The sequence below is a fragment of the Stegodyphus dumicola genome, chromosome 3 (assembly GCF_044657685.1).
Source record: "Stegodyphus dumicola isolate Sdum_Otavi_A_Nest chromosome 3, ASM4465768v1".
NCBI classification, from domain to species: domain Eukaryota; kingdom Metazoa; phylum Arthropoda; class Arachnida; order Araneae; family Eresidae; genus Stegodyphus; species Stegodyphus dumicola.
Genome location: NC_140770.1, coordinates 62347809 through 62359912, shown reverse-complemented (window position 1 = coordinate 62359912; position 12104 = coordinate 62347809). Strand labels below are relative to the sequence as shown.

Here is a 12104-nt window from a genome sequence, read left to right as displayed (position 1 = left end):
ATTTTAGTATATAATTATAATTCAGTCTTCTTTAAAATGCAAGATCTTTAAAACATACCTAAATTAAAAATCACATACTTGGTAAAACTACAGAACAATATTTAAATTAAAAGTCTAGTCAAATTTGTCAAATAATACTTAAATTAAAAATCGACTTTTAGTGTGATTATTGAATTTATGCTCTAGAACATGGTGAAGATAATTTTTTAGTCTGCATTTAAACTACTTCTTCGTCCTAAACAGAGCCTCAGAAATCTAAAATATGAAGGTATCTCTTAGATAAGTTAAATAAAATCAAAGTGAGTATAGAAGAGGATTATTTTTTTAATCGGTTTGATTTCTCACTCTCATTTAGAAAAGAAGGTTAGAAGTGTCTAGAACCAAAAATAATAGTTGTGGGTTTTTTTTCGAATTTTGATCTAAATTAATAGCTGGATCTTCTTCTGCACCACCCAAAACCTGGGCCCTTGCTGAATGGCATTCATAGAAAGATGGCCGAATTCTTCAGCCATTTCATAGTCGTATCACCAAGGATATTATTCCAAGAATAAAAGTGCATCTCTGAAGTGGACTAATATTGCTCAAACAAAAGTAGAAAGAAAGAACTCTACCAATGAAGCCTTATTCTTGTTCTCTCCATATCGATGTGGCAGGCGCAGAAATAGAGCCAATGATATGCTAGTTACTTCTGATTATAACTGTGAGTTTGTGTACTGCAGAGTTATGTTATGTACAAGAATAAATTCATCGAATATTGACAGATGTCAAGCGATGGAATAAATTAACATAGATTTTTTTAAATACTTTTTTTTCATTATAACTTTGTAAAGGAGCACCAATGCCAAGAACTCTAAAAATATTTTTTCTAAAAATATATGTACACTTTTTATATAAATCTGTTTTAGCGAATGTTGTTATTGTAAGCATTATAATTTATTCAGTAGGTATCTTGGAATTCAAAACTTTCTGAAATTTGTTTCAAATTGTTTATCTTGCAGTTTTAAATTATGATATGTAACTAGCGACTGAAAGAATAGTTTACATTTATGGGAAAATATTTTCTAATAAATGCTTTCCATGTCGTTTTCCTTAACTTCTAATAGCAAATCTTCTTTTCCTTTCCTTAGATGATGCTTTTGAATGCAGTCCATTGCAAAAAACAAAAGCTCGCTTGAATGCACAAGTTTATTAGAATCCGTTTGTTTCACTGTTGGTTAAAAGGACCGCATTGTTGTTAAATAAAACGAACTATTCAAAAAATCCTATAGCAATGAAGGTAACTCATTTCGGTAACACTGAAGGCCTGCACAAAACATATACTGCAATCTACACACATTTCTTTTTTTTACTTGTCTCTATAATGGTGTCAGACATATAATAATTTTAATTTTGGTTTTAATAATGGTGTCAGACAGAGTACCCGGGCTGCTAAGCCCTAACTCTCGTCGAAAAAACTTTAAAATTTAGAAACACAAATTGCTGCAAAATAACTTAATTGTAAGAGTAGTTTGTGCTGAAATATCGTCAGTCAAGATCAGTCAAGATCGAAGCCGCGTTTGTAATTCACATAAGCAGAAACAGGAAAACAAACTGCACTGAAAGTAAGTGCTAACCAGATGGTGTCACAAATTTTATGAGCATACATAATATCTTTAAAAATGAGGAACATGATTTACATAACAAAAAATATGCATTTTATTCGTATTTTATTGGTGGCAAATAGGTAAACTTTAGGGAATATTAGATTATTATTTCACAGAAAGATAAAACCTGAATGTTGTAAAGTATTGTTAAAAATTGAAAGTAATGATAAAAATTTAACGCTGTATTTCAGCTTTATCAAGATGTCGTATTTATTGCGTTCCTGATAAAGAAGATCTGTACCTTGTATTGTCGACTAAACTTCAAGATGGCAGTTCTTGTAACGGAAACTTTTCAAGTGTCTGCATTGACGGTGAATGTCGGGTAAGTGAATACCTACAAATTTCTGCTATTAAAAAAAAAAAAAATAAGATTGGCCACTATTTTGAAAGCACAGATAAATATCTAAGAAAACATCGCTCAAAAAACGTCGTAAACGAAAATGTCGCGGAAAAACCAACATGACATGAAAAAAATATCGTGGTTGAAAGAAAACAGAGAAGAACACATCGAGTTTTGAGATATCGCTGTATAAAATATCGTGGTAGAAAATAAAGCAGTGACAAAGCTTCTTAGCTTTAAACCATTATCGTGGTAAACATTGTGCTGAAAAGTAAAATTCCAAGAAAGTGCCTCATGGTGATAGCATTGCAGACATTCGTCTCAGATTTTAAAAGTTTCAAGTGTATTTTTTCATTAAAAAATACTAAATATGCTTGTAGAGACATTAAGTATTTTTTGAAGCATGAGACTTGAAAAATGAGCAATGCCCTCGTCGGGACTCGAACCACGGACCTCTGGAATACGCGCCCAGCGTGCTGACCACTACACTACGAAGGCATGCTAAGAAGACGGGAGAAATACCTTATATGCTTTTACAAAAGAGACAAATTAAATAATAGCTCTTACTAGATAACTACGTAGGTTTAAAATTCTATTAACTGCTGTATGTAGCAGTAATTTGTATCCATTTTTCGATTTTGAATGCTTTTCTTGATTTTCCAGTTAAAAAGTACCAATTAAATCTCTTTTCGCCAAAAAACTGAAATAATATAGGTGAAAATATTTCTTACTTCTTTTCGCGTAGAGAGATTACAGAGATCGCATACAGTACATATTGCAATAGTGAGCATGTACTTAATTTTTTTTTAAACCTGAAGACACTTTTATCTTAAACTTCATTCGATCTTTCAAAAGGCGATTAATTTTGTATCAGGATATTTCGCGCGGCAATTTTTAAAATTGCGAAATTTTGTCGCTGCTTTATTTTCTATTTCTGTGTTCTAAAACTGTGTGCTTCTTACCTTCTTTCCTAGCGTGATTTTTTTGGTACTATGACGTTTTTCAATCTTCATGGGAGGGGGAGAGATAGAGAGAGAGAAATCTCTTTTACATATAACAAGATTTTATAAAAATTTTCATTTTCTGACAATAAACGGAGTATATGTTTGGTTACAACTGGAATATCACTTCTTCACTAGAAATGTGACAAACATCGTCTTCTTCCTTTATTAATAAAATTTTTTAAGTGATCACATAAGCAAAATCAGGATGAGTCTCCTCTAGTGCTGATGTTTCACAGTTTTGCGAATGAATCAGTTATTAAACATTCGTGTTTTGGTTAACAAATACATACGCTATTAATCTTGTTTACGTTCTTAATGCAGGAGAAAAAAAGAGCATTAAGCAAATCAAATATAAAACGAGGTCAATTACATTTTTAATATAATGATATAAAGTATTTGAAATAAAAAAAGAGCACAAATGCAATAAGGTTAAAAATAGTATTTAACAGTGAAATAACTACTTCAAAAATTAAAATTAAATATTAATTTTATTAATAATTCATTATTGATTACATATATGTATTTTTGAATTGTTTTTATTCTGTCACCTTTGAGCCAGCATTTCTTCATGACAACTCATGGAGCCTAAAAATCCTCTTCTTCCCTTTGAACTATCATCCAAATTTGGATCATGCTCAAAAAGCTAATCCATTATTTTCATAAGAGTTGCAATGTTGTTCTTTAAGAAGTCTGTTGATAAAGCTTCCGGTTTTTTCCTCAGCAATATTTTCTAACGCATTTTCAATACATAAATTGGCATTATGATCTATTTATATTATCTGTGAAATTTTTCAGTTCTTCATTTGATGGACTTTTTTTATGAGATTCCAGTAAATTCTTAATATCCTCTTCATCAGCTTCGTTCATTTCTTTTTCATAAGCCAAAGCATTAATTTTAGTAATGATTTCATTTTTCTCCATAGTTTCGTTGTTTCCAAGCGTTCCAAGCATGCATTTCGTAAGGCATCTATGATGTTTCAGTTTTTTCAAAAATTACGTGTACTTCATTAGAATCAGTTATGCCAATTAAATTCTCAAGTAATATATTTTAAAGCTGGATATCACACCCTGATCCATATGTTGTATACACGATGTTGTATTTGCCGGCAGACAAACAACTTTCATTGGAATACAAGCATCGGAAGATTCTAAATTTTTGGGGTGGCCAGAAGTATTATCTGTCAAAAGAAGTTGCGTGAAAAGACTTGATTCATTAATGTTGTCGGAGCAATAACACTTTGCTGCTAAAAGAAATTCATTTAAAAACCAAAAATTTGTCTGTCACCCACGCTTTTGTGTTCTAATACTAATTCACAGGAAGTATTGATTTATCTATTCCTATCAATGGGTATGGTGCTTCAAATTGCTACACAAGTAAGCACTGGAGTTTAAAATCATCTTTTGCATTACCTCCTAAAAGCATGGCGAGTTTAGCCTCCTAAAAGCTTGCTTTAAATCCAGGAGTTCTTGAAATTTATATAAGGGATGGCATCTTCTTTCAAAAACACATTAAACTCAACTTATGGTGAAAAGTTTCAATCAGTAATAATTTTCTTTAAAATTTGTGGAAATTCTTCCGCAGCTTTGCCAGCTCTGCCTACCTTGCCAGTAATCCTCAAACTGTGAATGCTACTTAGGTGTTTGGAGGCCGCAAAGACGGTAAAGTGGTTAGTGACTTTTGACTGCCGAATGGCCCGGGTTCGAATCCCGGAGAAGACATGGATGTATTTGTCCATCCCCTCATAGTGGCCCACCTATTAGATGCCTCCATAATAAAGCGCCCGCTTTAAGCCTTAGTAGTGGCCAAGATCTATGGACAGCTTGGGTTCACTGTTGAGGATTTTTTTTAATCGATCAGACCATCCTCGACCAGCCACAAAAGGTTCAGTTGTGTTACCCGTTTCTTCTTATATGAAATTTTAAATTCCTTTTGCTTTTGTTTCAATTATGACTTAGGATGATCTTATGTTGCGTTTCATGATCAATCTAAATCGTTAACCATCTTCCCATCACTTCAAAAACTGAATTTCTGCATTTCATTACAAAATTGCTAGTATAGTTGAAGGTGCTAACTTTAATTAACTTACGTTGCCACCTTGTGACTGTCCCTTTTCGAATCGACGTATCGCTTCCAGTTTTACTTCCAACGAAATAGCTTTTCTCTTGTTAGAAGAATCAATCTCAGTTAACGTAACGAATAATTTTTTACAAATTTTCTTCGAAATTATAACGCAAAAATAATCCTCAAATCATCAAGATAATTTAATAAGTATAAAAAAATCTGTCTGTCAGCTAAACGCTAATGTAATTAATATGATGCAATACGATGAGGAAAGAACGAGAGATCCGTCTGATTGAACCAAACTGTATTGTAGCTAGCGTGGATCAATGTTCTGCCGCTCTCACGCAAAATTCCTCCGCTTATCACGGTCTAATAATGTGCAACTAAATTCTGTAGTTATGTTTTTTATTATTATTATTCTCATTGAAATGTAACAATTAATTGCTTTCTGATACAAAAAATATGAAATTTTGAATTTCTATAAATGGATTTGTAAAAAAATATTATAGTGAATCAGAGTAAAGGGGGAGAACGCAAACTAGGATATTAGTGTAATTCTCTGTAAGAGGCTGTCAAGAGGTTCAGTTTATATTGAAACTTCCACTTCCTTATTATGGTCACATTTGATAAATGATTACACGATTTTATGGCTTGTTTCAGACCTTTTTTCATTAAATCTGCGTTTAGAAATGGATCATTGTCTTCATTACTACTCGTTCTGTGGGATTAGGAGTCCTAAAGACAATCTCTAATATGTCACCTTCATTAGAGTTTTGTCAACTAATAATTCATCAATATCTTCAAAAGACAGATCATGAAATCTTTTTCCGCAAATTGTGTGTACCGTTGTAATGATGCTAGAAAATTTGCCTGTTTGCTTTTTACAAATTGCTTCAAACCCACTTTTCAGCATGCATTCAGAGTTGCTGGTTTTTAATTCATTTAACGCTAATTCGACTTGATTGATACAATTTATAATTGGTAATTCAGTTTAAGAAATATTTAGAAATTTTCTTGGCCTATTTGTGTTAAATCAGAATGACACGTGTAAAAGAGAATGAAATTGAAATATTTACGGGGGCTGTAAATTAAGTAATGGCAACATAGGTATAAATCAATTTTTAATGAACTTACAAGTACAATTGCATTACATTCCTTTTATGTAATCACCAGCAAAGCTTATAACCTTTTGCCAAAGTCGGGAAGCCGTTGCAGACCAGTGGCAAGGTGTTGATTGTTGATGTGAGCGACCGAGCGCCCTACTGCGTGGAGTACAGATGAAACGTCATGAAATCGATGACCTCGGAGGAGTTCCTTCAACTTCCGAAACAGATCGAAGTCACAAGGACTCATGTCGGGTGAGTAGGGAGGGTGTTCCAGAATATCCCACTGCCACCGTCGCAAAAGGAGAGTGACATTGTTTGCGATATGGCAACGAGCGTTGTCATGCAATACGCTAGGGAGATTGTTGTGCAATAAACGTGGACTTTTGCGCCGCATAGCCGGACGCAGATAGGGCTGTAGAAATCGGCAATAGTAATCTGCGTTGACAGTTTGTCCTTCAGGTACGGCATGTATAAGAATCACACCGTCCCAGTCATATGCCACAATCAGCATAACCTTCACCCGACTGGATTCCTGTCGAAATTTCTGTGGACGTGGCGAACTTTGGTGACGTCATTCATTTGATTGATGCTTTAATTCAGGCTCATAGGCTCGTGCCCATGTCTCATCAATGACGACAATACGCTTCAGAAATGCGTCTCCTTCATTGCGGTATTTCTTCAAGTGGGTGCCAGCCAATGCATACCGGTGCCATTTCTGCACTTCGGTTAGTCGATGTAGAACCCAGCGGAAAGCAATTTTCCTCATGTTGAGAGATTTCTTCATTATCCGCCACACCATTTGATGACTGAGACCAACCTCTAAGAATAATTCTCGGACAGTCCATCGGCTGTTATGATAAGGACACCGCTCAGGGTGTCAATAATCTGCTCTTGAGGAATGGAGGGCCGACCTGTGCTTTGCAAATCCGCAGTCACATTCCGACCTGAACGAATGCTTGAACCCATCGTGCTACTGTCCTATACGGTAAAGCATTTGTGCCACAGGCTTCTACTAATCCTCGATAGCACTCTATTGCATTTTTGCCACGGGCAACCTCGATTTTAAGCCACGATCGCTGATCACCTTTTGAAAACATGCTTTAGAGCGATGGAAACGAAACTCCTCACTTTAACGCCACACAACAGCTACCCTTCTAAGTAACTTGACTGCTTTTTGCCCTCTACACATCGACAACAGCGCCACCTCACCGCTCCCATATCCTATTTGCGCATGCCCACCCTTCTGAGAGTTTCAAGGTTAAGTTGTCACTATTTAACTTACAACCCTCGTATTTTGAATATGTGTTAAATAAAATTCGTTTAAAAACAGAATTAAGTATACTTCAATTTTTTTTTCTCTGGACTAACTCAAGTTGAGCAGAAAAAGCAAAAGATAGGAAATGCTAAACTGGTTTGTTTAAATTAAGACATCATACACTTTTTTACTATATTTTTGCTTTATAAAGGAGGGCATAAATGAAGTCAAATTTATAGTTTTCTTCGCAGTTCCATTTTCAGCTAGTGTAGATACCATCCCAACTAAAAAAAGAACAGAACACTTGTGGGCGGTTTTTCCTTAGTGTAAAGCACAAATATGAACCAGTTTTCTAGCATGCTTCGTAAACCTTTTATATAAAGAAAAAAATGTTTCATTTCTTGAAGTAATTTCAGTTTAGTGCAGAGCATTGCAGTTGGTGGGATAAATAGTTGTTGATGGTAAAAATGTATTAAAATGAGTCGATAGGGGAAGATATTCTAGGCAAAATAGTCATCAAAAAGGAGGTCGACAGAAATTCATTGTCTGTCAATAAAAGGTAACTTCCAATTTCCCTGTATAATTATAGTGAACTTAATGCTGTTAAATATGCTTTTAATATCATGGTAGAATTTCCGCGTTTAGAAATGCTGAATAATTTGAATATTAGAAAATGCTGTATGTGATCTGTTTACAAGAAGTAAATATTTATTTTAGGCCGTAGGTTGTGATGGCAAAATAGAATCTACCGTTACTCCTGACTACTGTGGTGTGTGCAACGGAGACAATTCTACGTGTGAAACAATAAGTGGAAATTACCATGCTGTAAACCTCAGCGCAGGTAACAGAGTTTAATTCTGTTTTATTACCGGACTTATCCGAGAACAGATTTTTCATTCAAAATCGTAATTTAAAAAAAATATATATATGTGCTTCCATAATACGACTATTGATAGACTTCCATAATACGAGACTCGAATTTTTATCATAAAATAACATTTCACAGAAGTTTACTATTATATTAAGCGTTTAAATTAAATTATAAATTTTAATATACACTGGTGTGCAAAACTTAAGCAACAGCAGGGTTTTTTGCCATAACTCCACGAGAAATCAACTGAAAGACATGAAATGCAGAAATGGAGGAGAGTATTATATACGTAAAGGATGACGAAAGCATTGGAGCTGAAAAAGGAATACAATGCATATGGTATGGAATCAAACAAAAACAAGCTTTATTGAACGCATAGTATCATGACTCATGATTGTCTATCCAAGAGGAAGAACAACAAGAAGATGTTCCTTAATATGGGATATGCCCTCCCTTCACTGCAATGGTTGCTTCGCACCTTCTCCGCATACTCAGAACCAGCTGGTGCAACATTTCTTGTGGACGGAGTGCCCATTCCTCAATCAGCATCTATTTGAGTTGTTGGGTGTCCTCCGTAGGATGTAAGCGTGCTGCAATGCGTCTTCCCAAAGCATTCCCACACATGTTCGATGGGATTTAAATCTGGGGAGTACGCTGGCCAATCCATTCGAGTGACATCTTCACTTTCTAGTAGCTCTTCAACAGCAAGAGTCCGATGTGGCAGTGCATTGTCATCCATAAAAATTAAGTCTGGGCCAATGGCACCTCGAAACAGACGCACATGGGGAAGGAGTACCTCCTCACAATAGCGATCCCCGGTTACAGTCCCTCTGTCGAAAACGTGGAGCTCAGTTCGCCCGTTCAGCATAATGCCTCCCCAGACAAGACCTCCAGGACCACCGTTACGGTGCCTTTCCTTGATGTTACTGGGATAAAACCGGGTCCCGACCTCTCTCCAAATCAAAACGCGTTGAGAATTGCTTCTGGTACTGAACCGACTCTCATCCGTATAGAGGACAGGACAGGACAGGAAAAAGTGCAGGGGGCACCACGACATCGTCATAGACAAAAATGGTATTGCCCCACTGCACTAACCTTTTCTGGCATTTATTAAGACAAAAGATTACAAGTCATTACATTACGCAGTTGACATAATAAATTACATTAGAGTAAAAAGTTATTTACATAGGAAGAACAATTATAAAGATAAACTGGGGCACAGGTAATCGAGGTACGGATATATTGGTATACAGAAATCAATATGAAGATAACATGTTACAATTAATTAGGTGTTGCAGTTTGACATTTGTTGGTGTGCTTGGAGGAATGCCTTAGCATATGGGAAGATGGATGTGATGTGAGTTATAATGCTATGTTATTTTTGTGTTGGTGGTATCATTGTGTGATTGTGCACAGATTTTCCAAAGTTTACTTTGCACAGAGTTCATTATGCATAGAGTTCAATGTGCACAGAATTGTGCACAGCAGCATGGAGAGCACTTTGTATAATGTGCATCAGATAATAGTGTAAAGTTCAAAGTACTGTGCTTTGGTAATTTGAAGGCACTGGTAGTTGATAATTATCACTCACATAAATAGTGATGACTTAGGATAGGAGCACTGCCTGTTGAATATCATATTTGCCTTAGATTGTTTCCATGGAAAGTTAAATGGTGAAGCTGCAGATTAGATGTCATTCTTCAGTGGAAGTGAGCAAACAGTCATAATTCTTTGGACAGCTGTGTGGTGGCACTTCGATTGCTAAGTATTCATCATTACGTCCATTTTGTTATTTTTACTGTACAGAGTTGCTGAGCAATGGCGCTTGCTGACTGCTGTCGGCCTCTTTTCGCCTGCAGGACAATATATCGGTCATTCCCTGCAGTTGTCGTCCTCGGGCGGCCACCACCAACCTTTCTAACAGCTGTACCTGTGGTTTGGAACGCTTTCCAAGCGCGCGAAACGACACTTCTGTTGATTCCGAACTCTGCAGCTACACTGGTGACAGTACGCCCCTCCTCCAGCTTTCCGATCATTCTTCCACGTGTGAAGTCGTCCGGGTGATTTCTTCTAGCCATATTTCACGAACTGACTCACTGGCACTTGCAACGAATTGCGTCTCCGTCCTTCCTTTTATACTACTGTTGAGCTGCGCGCGCCGACATCACGCATTTTTGTGTACGCTCACGTCGCCTCTGACGTTTCATTCCCGATATTTGCATACGCATGACGTTTCTACTGACTTACGTGTTCATTGTACTGATCTCCAGACCTCCTTTTCTGCAATTTCATGGCTATCTGCTAAATTTTTACATTGTTGCTTAAGTTTTGCACACCAGTTTAATTTCAGATTTTATACTTAATACCTCAGGAGAAAGTGGTGGTGAATTAGATTATGATTGGGTTATGTTGAGTAAAAAATAGAGGAAATTATGGCCAAATTCTGTTGAGGAAGAAATTCTGAAGGGTATGACACTGAGAATTTCCCTGTGGGTATCTAGACAAACCCATGCAATGTGAAGTTAACAATGAAAAGGCCGAGGACTACAAAAATTGAGTTTATTACCAGAGTAAAAAGGAACTAAAAACATTTCAGAAGCAATAACAAAATCCAATTGTGGAGGAAATATCTTCAGAGAAAAAAGGAACAAATAAAAGATGAACACAGTTCTTTGACCTCGAAAATAGTACAAAATGAGGAAATCTGGAAAATTTCATCTAATGATACTCTGATAAAGTTGTAGCAAGCTATAGCAAAGCACTTTCAATGACATGTCTTTTAGAAAATGTTTAAAACGTAATCAACAACAAATCATACTGGACAAATTCTGAGCGAAACGGAAATGTATTAAAAATTCCCAGTAAGTCTCAAGCAGACTCAAGTGGTGCTAAGAGATAAAGGTAAGATAAAGAAATAGGTGTCCCATAAAAACAATGTCCTAGTATTTTATGGAAAGGGACATTTCATTCAAACAGTAACATCTCTTCCTTTTCCTTTCCTTATTATTTTCCACTTATAGCATTCACTCTGTTTTGCAAGGTTACTGTAGAACTTAAATTTTTTTCTATATTTTCTGTTTAATATTGTGTTTAGCTTATATTAATGATTTCCATTATGTTTATGATGTGAACTTGGGCGCAAAATACTGTTGTAAATGTTAAATAAGCCACCATCTGTGACCCAGAAAAGGATTAATCTACTTTACATTAATTCCTGTGAGGCGAATAATTTTGGTTTACGAACATTTCGGATTCCAACTGTCCTTCTTAGATGACAATTAATTAAATTCACGAAATGAGGCTTCAATGTGAATGATAAAAACCTACACTGAATATTAATATTCGCAAAATGATGATTATCACCCTTCCGGTGATGAGGGAATTGTGAAAATTTTGATTTTGTTACTGTAAATTATCACTTAAATGATGAAAAATATACGTTAAATCCATCATTCATAAGCAACTATCTACTAACAGAATTCCAGGTTGCTTGGTGGGAGTATTATTGTTAATCATAATTTATATTCTTTTCTGTGCTGGCATTTAGATACGATACGGAATACTGGGAACATTACTCAAGTAATGAATCTGAACACTTAAAATGATTTCCTGTGAGATACCAAGCAGACAGGAAACAGTTAATTTTTACTAATAGGCATCATTGAATCAACATTACAATAATCGTAGATAGGCATCATATCGAAATAATCTACAAGGTTAAACTAGAGTATTACAGATATAATAACATAATCTCTGTAGCACATTCCACGATGTAATTTTAAAAATAATTAGATAAGAAGTAAAAAAAAGAATAATTTATCAG

At 35.4% G+C, this 12104-nt stretch overlaps 1 protein-coding gene across 2 annotated transcripts in view; it reads left to right on the top strand.

The window, feature by feature from the left end:
- The window catches only part of LOC118184121 (A disintegrin and metalloproteinase with thrombospondin motifs 16-like), a 132324-nt gene that overhangs the window by 92506 nt on the left and 27714 nt on the right, over positions 1-12104 (top strand). For both annotated transcript variants that reach the window (XM_035353771.2, XM_035353773.2), the window contains exons 15-16: positions 1835-1965; positions 8128-8251. In XM_035353771.2, coding sequence (XP_035209662.1) covers positions 1835-1965; positions 8128-8251 — 255 coding nt within the window. The remainder of the gene's footprint in view (positions 1-1834; positions 1966-8127; positions 8252-12104) is intronic.